An 8,868-nucleotide genomic window follows, 5' to 3' on the forward strand; every position below is an offset into this window, starting at 1 on the left:
GGTCTATGTCCTAGTGTTGAAGATGCATTGCATTGCAGCAGGGGTAGATGTTTATGTACTATCACTCCTTTTTGAATCCCTCCATCATTACAATGTTTCCATATTTCGTCCCAATTTTACATGTAAAGTCAGTATAATCACATATGCTGATTATATATAATGGTATATCATGAAGTCATATATCATTGTAAATCTTAGATTATAATCTATCTACCAGTCACATTTTCATGACACCAAGGACAACACAATTTGACCTTTGGCCTCTAACTTTGCAATAGGGCAAATATCTGAATACCCTTATAACTTGGCTCATATTGATCTGCTGTGCCTATGGATAGCTCCACCATAAAGAGCACAAAAAGAGTTTTACAACAATCACAACTTTTCTTATCAGGACAAACTTAACTTTGTGTTGTTTTTAAGATACAATGTGCAGAACTTTGCATTGGATTATGTTAATGGGGCAGTTTGTAAAATATCTCTCAGCAGCAGAAACAAAACCATACAAAACCTTTCCTGAGAAATGAATTCTCTACCAGGTTTATCCATTCTTTTTTATTTCACCTACTCTTACCCTGTTGTCAACATGTTACAACTCACCTGGGATATAGTCCAGGTAATGTGTGAAAGCATCATAATAGCATGGAACTTGATATACTGGTACAGTTTGGGATTTTCATTTTCAGAAATGGAGCATCACAAAAAAGTCCTGTGGCAGCCAATTTACTTTTGGCCATAACTAAATTATGTATGTTGCATCATATTTCCTGAACCAAGCATGATAACGCAGAAAAGGTGACGTCTACCTCAGTGTTTTGGTGGTCAAGAGTTACAATGATACCAAATAAAACATCATTAACTGTTCAGGTGAATAGTTAATGATGAATTCAGTCATGTTCACAGTATCTGAGAACCTACACGTCATAATATCTGTTGTAAGTGTGTTGTGTCGAGTTTTAAAGCATAATTCATTTATTCATCCATCTATTATTGAGAATGACCATAACAACTAAGCTTAAAAAATGTCAAGCACAACGATTGACTTCAAAAAAATTGTATTTCAGAAACACGTTTGTTTGATTGTAGTTGTTTAATCTGTTCTTCACTGTCTCAGAGACCCATGAATAAAGAGAAGTGGATTCAGCGTTGGTGGCAGCGCCCCGTTCATTCCTTTGAAAGTTGCTCAGTTGCGCATTAAGACAAAAAGTTGGACTGCCAGGTGTAAATATAGGCTGATCTTCTGCATCCATGCGCCAAGAGCAGGAGCACAAGCGTTTCCTTTAGCCCCGCTGCACAGCCGCTCCATCTCGGCTCACTCACATGAACAGCAGTTCCTTATGTGGAGGAAACTAATTATGGATTTGGCCATTAGGGAATTTTACAACGATTAGGACATAATGATTTAAATATGGGCAGTTTGTGCTGGACGGTTAATTTACTTCTAAGAAATGACCCGATGTAAGTTTATGGGAAACGTTAAATTATGTCTATATAATTGCACTTTGTTTGTTATTTACTGTACGCACCAATTAATCACCTAGCCAAATTTCTTGTATATGTAACATACTTAAACAGCTTCTGATTCTGATTCTTGGCCCCATAGCATCATGTGATGGACCCGGAAGCTGTAATTACTTGGTTTGGCCACTATTTAAAACCTGCACTCTCCCTGGGGTCTTTGTAGTATCTGTCACCAGCATCATTTAGCCCACCTGAAACAAAGCCCTTGTTTGTAAAAACAGTCATACTCTGCAAACAATTTCAGCATCAACTCTTTAACCTACGGCAAGTTGGATGTTCAGTACAACCCAGAATACCTAGAGAACACAGAGCAATAACGACCATGCAGTGGTGAAATGCCACCCTTTAAGGTGGACAACTTTTGGAGGGCCTTTGCCACCCCTGGTCACCTGGTGGCCCCGCCCATGTATCGAGTATGGCAGCCATTACATGTGGCTTTATATTTATTTGGATATCCGTTTTATCATCTGCTAACATCATCGCTGCATCAATGGATGTTTACATATTTTAAATCAGAGGATAAAAGAAAGGAATGCTGTTTTTTGGCTAACCAACAGAATGTTGAAACTAAGCCATTTGGCAATTAAATGAAAATTACTAAAGCTGTGAATTCTCAGAAACAGACAGCGAGCCCCTTCACTGCAATGCTTTCCTCAATCGACATCAGAGCACTGTGTAGCCAGAAGGAGTGAGTTATCAAAAACTAATTTGGTGGTTCTTCTAAAGAGCTGAACTGGTCTGAACTAAACTGTAAATGAAGCATCTTTGGGATCCATCATACATATTACAGAGGACCATCATGATCCAACAGATCCACATTTAAGCACTCGTCACTTACTGGAAATGTTCTAGAGCTTTCAGCCACATCCTGTCAAACATGAAATATCATGAATACTACAGAACATTAAATCTATGGAGGCCCACTCCGTCTTATTAAACTTATAGATCAGCACTTGAACACAGTGCAGACTCACCTAATTAAAAAAAATTTGCACACTGATAAACTGTGTAAACACTCACATTTATGTATGTACGAGTTTAGTAGTGTAATGAATTAATGAGTTTTAAAGCCCATGTTTACTCCCATTTTTTCCCCCCAGTTAATACATTAAGACTTACGGCTCACTCAATCATGCCATTCATCCATTAAACACACTTTATTCAGAAAATACTGATAGTTTTAGGATGAAAAATTACAGGCGATAGAAATGGTAATATATGAATCTTAAAATGTTGATAAAGTGTGTGGATTTGACATGCTCCACATCAGACTTCTTCTCTAAAAATCTGTGACATGGTTTATCAAAAAACATTGCTGTGTGCCACTGGGAGGGCATCTAGTGCCCAGAACAAATGCTACACATTCTTTTTCAGCTCCTTTTGGTTTGCTGGATCGCTCACCCAGCTCTCACCAACTACATGTCCAGTAAGCATGTAGACCCTGCGTTAATCCTATGTTTTCAAGGTGTGAAAACTAATTATTCAAGAACAGGAAGTGAGATACTCTGAAGTGCACAGAGTCATTAGATAAACCAAAGGTGAAGGGCCCAGTGATTGTAAATCTATGTGCTGGGAGAGCCTCCAACCATCTGACGCCAACACTGGTAGACATGAGCACAGAAGCATGGAGACGAATGGAGAGGGGGAGTTGGACTTCTTCTCAGGAGTCCTCCTTCTCTTGATACCTGTAACACCCAAATCCAAATGATCAGCAAATTAATCCCACAGCAGCAAAGGTTCACATTAACATCCACGGTAGTGATTACCTGCAGTGTATACAGGTGAAGAAGACAGTCTGTCCTTCATCTGCAGATCTCATCTGCCTGGTGTGGTAAACCATGCCCTCTTTATTGCATCGAGAGCAGCGTCTGTCAATCTGTAGGGAGCAGGTATCCTCATTACTGCAGGGTACAGGAGTTATGGTCACACACAGCAGTCAGGGAGCAGTTGTTCTTACCACAGGTCCCTTCAGCTCAGACCCCTCCTCGTCCTCCAGAGCCACTGACGATTGCTTCTCTGGGTTGAATATGACCGTAGAGCGGATCTCCTGGCCTGAGAACTCTGGACGATAAAATACATGGATGTGAGGGATAATCAGTGGAAATCAGGGACATTGTTTCTGAAAGGCACTTTGCCCTTGAATCTTTTAAAACATCAGCATAGGACACCACAAATTAAATTACATTCATGTCCACAGTGGAGGATGGAATCTAAAACCTGGACAAATCAAACCAAAACTATCTGCATATCAGATACCAGTAGAGGAATGTAAGAACATATGTATAGAGAATGTTTAATTCTACAGACTTAACAAGGAGGCAGATCTGCCATGTTTTGGTGACATTAATGCTGAAGAAGATCATGTTCTCTTATGGATTAATTCCGTAGTTGGTCAGAGAGCTGGTACCTGCTACAGGGATGCAGAAGGAGCAGCGGGGGCAGCGCACTGTGTCCTGTAGTCCAGGAAGAGGGAGAACATTCCCACATTCTGAGCAGAAGTTTGGATCACCACCAAAACTCGACATCTCTGTGTGACGAACAGGAGCGTCAGTACTGTACCTGTTCTTTAGGGAAGGATAGACCAAGTTAGTAGAACGGACACATTCACTGATAAACACGCCAGATGCAGATACACACACACGTCAATGAAGAATAAGGCTTCTAAAAAGACAATTCTCTAATTGGATGTAATGCATATTTTTGTGTGTGGAACATAGTTTTTAATCAACTCTCATTTGTTAAATTACTTTTCACAGTGGTAAAATTCATTTTTAACAGTATTTTTGAACTTCACTGTGGCGCAACCGAATATTTGTTAAAATATATATAATTTCCTACCGTTCATTTTAACTGATATCTTTGGCAGGTATCCCCTTAGAGTGTCTACAGTGCCTAACACATCTATCTATCTATCTATCTATCTATCTATCTATCTATCTATCTATCACACACACACACACACACACACACACACACATATATATATATACATTCATCAGGTCAAAATCAGGTTTACAGCGCTGTGGTCTGGAGTTTGAGGTGCTGCTTCACCTGTTTACACCCAGGGATTGTGTCACGCGTTTTAAAAGTGCTTTAAAGCCCTGGAGATACTATGACTTACCTTCACAATAACGTCAGAATACTGATATTGGCTAGCTTGTGACGTTAAGTATTTAAAGCACACAATTCAAGAGAGCGCGTCCCTTTAGCACGTGAGAGGAGCTGGAGCAAATCTGCAACAGTTAGCTAACGCTAACGGTATGTAACCTTTAGCGATCATCACATTGGCTTCAGACTAGAATTTACTTTACTTTACTCACCGGTTTAATGAAAAAATGGCGCTGCTTCACACAAATAACACGCAGTTTACTGCGAAAAGACCAAACATCTCTGCCTCTGATGTTACGGTGAGTTTGGCTCGTGCGTGGTCACACCGCGGGTCCTTCAGCTCACCGTCGCAGGCTGATACGTCATTGGGCGCTAATGAACTGCGCCTCCGATTCTCAACGCGGTCCAAATAGAATAAAGGATGCTACAGCTCAGTTACGTTAGCACATGTTACGGCTACAAGGTTTGACATTTGTCGTGGGAGAAGACAACGTTGTGCTCTTTTATGTATTCTCGTTTCACCACTTATGGATGTCCATATTAAAAAGGTCAATTATTAGATAAATAATTAACAATATTCTTATCCAATAGACATGAGGTTGTCAAAGCAACTCTATCTATTGAGGGATGTTCTACGGCAGGGGTGTCAAACTCAATTGCCGAGAGGGACAAAATTTAAAACTGGGACAACGTCGAGGGCCAAACAGGGTCAATATGTATTGAACAGCATAAAAAGGATATTGGGTACATTGCAAAAAGAAAACATATTTAAGTGAGATACAAATTTATTTTATGCACATTTGCAAGGTGTGTGTTAGTGTGACGACTCGTGTGTAGGTATTTGTTCACCTCATCACATAGAAAAGCTGCTCACACAGGTATGTGCTTCCAAACATGCGGAGCATTTGAGCAGTATGTAGGCGGAGTTAAGGTATCGTTTCGGGGATGAAGCTTTGAAACTTTGCAGCGCACAGAGTCATACTTTGCCTTCAGTTTGTCATTACAACGGAGGTCTATCAACTCCATCGGGATGTTCACAGGTGCTAATTCCACGACAACTTCAAACGGATTTCTGAGCAATCAAATTTAAATGGCTGAGCTGCAGAGTCTGCAAATCACCGAGTGAGTGCGCCCAGTTTATCAGTAAAATGCGCAGTCGGGAACAAAGCGGTGGAGTCAGTGTTTGTCAACACGGAAAGTGACCCAAGTTTCCTTGCTGCATCTGAGTCTGAAATGCGCAGCTTGGCTTGGAAAGCTCTCACTGCATCATACATGTCTGTGATCACACACGTCTGTGATCACACATGTCTGATCACACATGTCTGTTATCACACGTCTATTGTCATACATGTCTGTTATCACACGTGTGTTGTCACACATCTGTTATCACACACGTCTGTTGTCATACATGTAAGTCGCTTTGGATAAAAGCGTCTGATAAATGACTGTAATGTAATGTCTGTTATCACATCGTCTGTTATCATACATGTCTGTTATCACATGTCTGTTATCACACATTATCACACATTTGTTGTCATCTGTTGTCATACATGTCTGTTATCACACGTCTGTCATACATGTTGTATCACACGTCTTGTCACATGTCTGTTGTCATACATGTCTGTTATCACATGTCTGTTATCACACATGTCTGTTATCACACGTTGTTGTCACATGTCTGTGTCTGTTATCATCATACATGTCTGTTATCACACGTCTGTTGTCACACATGTCTGTTGTCACACGTCTGTTGTCATACATGTCTGTTATCACACCTCTCTGTTGTCACATGTCTGTTATCACGTGTGTTGTCACACGTCTGTTGTCATACATGTCTGTTATCACATGTCTGTTCACACGTATTATCACACGTCTGTCTGTTGTCATACATGTCTGTTATCACACACGACTGTTGTCATACATGTCTGTTATCACACGTCATACATGTCTGTTATCACACGTCTGTTGTCACACATGTCTGTTATCATCACATGTCTGTTGTCACACATGTTGTCATACATGTCACACGTCTGTTGTCACACATGTCTGTTATCACACGTCTGTTATCACATGTCTCATGTTATCATACATGTCTGTTATCACACGTGTCTGTTATCACACGCCTGTTGTCACACATGTCTGTTGTCACACGTCTGTTATCACACATGTCTGTTGTCATCACACATGTCTGTTGTCATACATGTCTGTTATCACACATGTCACATGTCTGTTATCACACGTGTTGTCATACATGTCTGTTATCACACGTGTTGTCATGTCTGTTATCACACATGACTGTTGTCATACATGTCTGTTATCACACGTACACATGTCTGTTATCACACGACTGTCTGTTATCATGTCTGTTATCACACGTCTGTTGTCATACATGTCTGTTATCACACGTCTGGTATCACACATGTTGTCACATGTCTGTTATCACACGTCTGTTGTCATACATGTCTGTTATCACATGTGTGTTGTCACACGTCTGTTGTCATACATGTCTGTTATCACATGTCTGTGATCACACGTATTATCACACGTCTGTTATCACACGTCTGTTGTCATACATGTCTGTTATCACACACGACTGTTGTCATACATGTCTGTTATCACACGTCTGTTATCACACGTCTGTTGTCATACATGTCTGTTATCACACATGTCTGTTATCACACATGTTGTCACATGTCTGTTATCACACGTCTGTTGTCATACATGTCTGTTATCACATGTCTGTTGTCACACGTCTGTTGTCATACATGTCTGTTATCACACGTCTGTTATCACACGTCTGTTGTCATACATGTCTGTTATCACACGTCTGGTATCACACATGTTGTCACATGTCTGTTATCACACGTCTGTTGTCATACATGTCTGTTATCACATGTGTGTTGTCACACGTCTGTTGTCATACATGTCTGTTATCACACGTCTGTTGTCACACATCTGTTATCACACACGTCTGTTGTCATACATGTCTGTTATCACACGTCTGTTGTCACACATGTCTGTTGTCACACGTCTGTTGTCATACATGTCTGTTATCACACCTCTCTGTTGTCACATGTCTGTTATCATACATGTCTGTTATCATACATGTCTGTTATCACATGTCTGTGATCACACGTATTATCACACGTCTGTTGTCATACATGTCTGTTATCACACATGACTGTTGTCATACATGTCTGTTATCACACGTCTGTTGTCACACATGTCTGTTGTCACACGTCTGTTGTCATACATGTCTGTTATCACACCTCTCTGTTATCACACATGACTGTTGTCATACATGTCTGTTATCATACATGTCTGTTATCACACATGTCTGTGACCACACGTCCCCGTCCCTGAAGCTGGAGGTTTAGCGCAGTGAGATTCTTCGTTACTTCGCACCAAAAGACCCGCTCACATCACCACTTTAGTCCCGGAGCTCTGTGGTGTCTTTCCTGGTGTATGATGCAGTGATACGCTGTCAGCTCACCTGCACATTTCTTCCGCTGCATCTTTCATCTTTTCACCGCACATCGCAGACGCTCCATCGTCAGTCCCGTCAGTTTGTCCCAGGGCACTTTCATTTCACTTGCATTTAGATTCTTCCTCAAATATGTCTTTTCCCGTGGTTGTGCCATGCATTGATTTAATTCCAAAAAGTTCCTCTGTAACGTATTAACTCGAGTCCACTCCACGTATGAAGATTGAGTTTTGAGTTTGACACATGTTCTACGGTGTCTGGTTTGAGAATGAACTGGTACAATTATAGATATTGTTTTCATGAGTTTAAGTCAAGAGATGTTTGAGGTTTATTTTTCTGCTGAGAAAACAAGTCACCCGTAATAACGAGATGATTTAAAAATGATTCAGTGCCTGGTTCTTTTTCTGCAGTATCTTAGCAGATCTTTTAATTTAACATATTTCGAAAACATGATTATTTAAAGTGCCATTTTGTATATGACCTGTACTTTATGATTCATTGAATATTGAAAATATGATTTACCTTGTTCAATGTAGTGTTATTTATCTAGATTCTATTTGTACAAATTGACCCTCTGTACAGAATAAAACATCAATAGCAAGTGAAAAAAGGGCGACTGTGGTTCAGTGGTAGAGCAGGGTCGTCCTACCATCAGAAGAACGGGCGGGGGTTCGATCCCCGACTCCGGTAGTCCATGTGGATGTGTCTTCGGCAACAAAAGGTTGTGCCATCAATGTATGAATGATTAGAGAGTC

The 8,868-nt window shown here is 40.5% G+C and overlaps 1 protein-coding gene across 3 annotated transcripts; it reads right to left on the reverse strand.

Moving 5' to 3' along the window:
- Positions 1-2,596: 2,596 nt before the first annotated feature.
- Positions 2,597-5,046, reverse strand: polr1h (RNA polymerase I subunit H). 3 transcript variants are annotated; one of them, XM_054606732.1, is made up of 5 exons: positions 4,842-5,046; positions 3,929-4,048; positions 3,479-3,582; positions 3,288-3,397; positions 2,597-3,206 (listed from the first exon to the last, which is right to left on the reverse strand). In XM_054606732.1, exons 2-5 carry the CDS (start codon positions 4,044-4,046, stop codon positions 3,182-3,184), a joined length of 357 nt encoding a protein of 118 aa, XP_054462707.1. In that variant the 5' UTR covers positions 4,047-4,048; positions 4,842-5,046; the 3' UTR covers positions 2,597-3,181. The 3 variants fall into 3 exon arrangements, with proteins under 3 accessions (XP_054462707.1, XP_054462706.1, XP_054462705.1); XM_054606731.1 differs by having other exon boundaries at positions 2,599-3,206; positions 3,929-4,080; positions 4,842-5,042; XM_054606730.1 differs by having other exon boundaries at positions 2,599-3,206; positions 3,929-4,085; positions 4,842-5,041.
- Positions 5,047-8,868: the final 3,822 nt, after the last annotated feature.

This window comes from Anoplopoma fimbria, chromosome 10 (assembly GCF_027596085.1).
Source record: "Anoplopoma fimbria isolate UVic2021 breed Golden Eagle Sablefish chromosome 10, Afim_UVic_2022, whole genome shotgun sequence".
Classification (NCBI taxonomy): domain Eukaryota; kingdom Metazoa; phylum Chordata; class Actinopteri; order Perciformes; family Anoplopomatidae; genus Anoplopoma; species Anoplopoma fimbria.

What these genes read in the sequence shown, in the direction of transcription:
- polr1h (XM_054606732.1), bottom strand. Translation starts at nt 4,046, where the DNA reads ATGTCGAGTTTTGGTGGTGATCCAAACTTCTGCTCAGAATGTGGGAAT. An exon ending in CTTCTGCATCCCTGTAGCAG is followed by an intron (nt 3,583 to 3,928) that starts GTACCAGCTCTC and finishes TTTATCGTCCAG; the next exon opens with AGTTCTCAGGCCAGGAGATC. An exon ending in TTCACCTGTATACACTGCAG is followed by an intron (nt 3,207 to 3,287) that starts GTAATCACTACC and finishes TGGGTGTTACAG; the next exon opens with GTATCAAGAGAAGGAGGACT.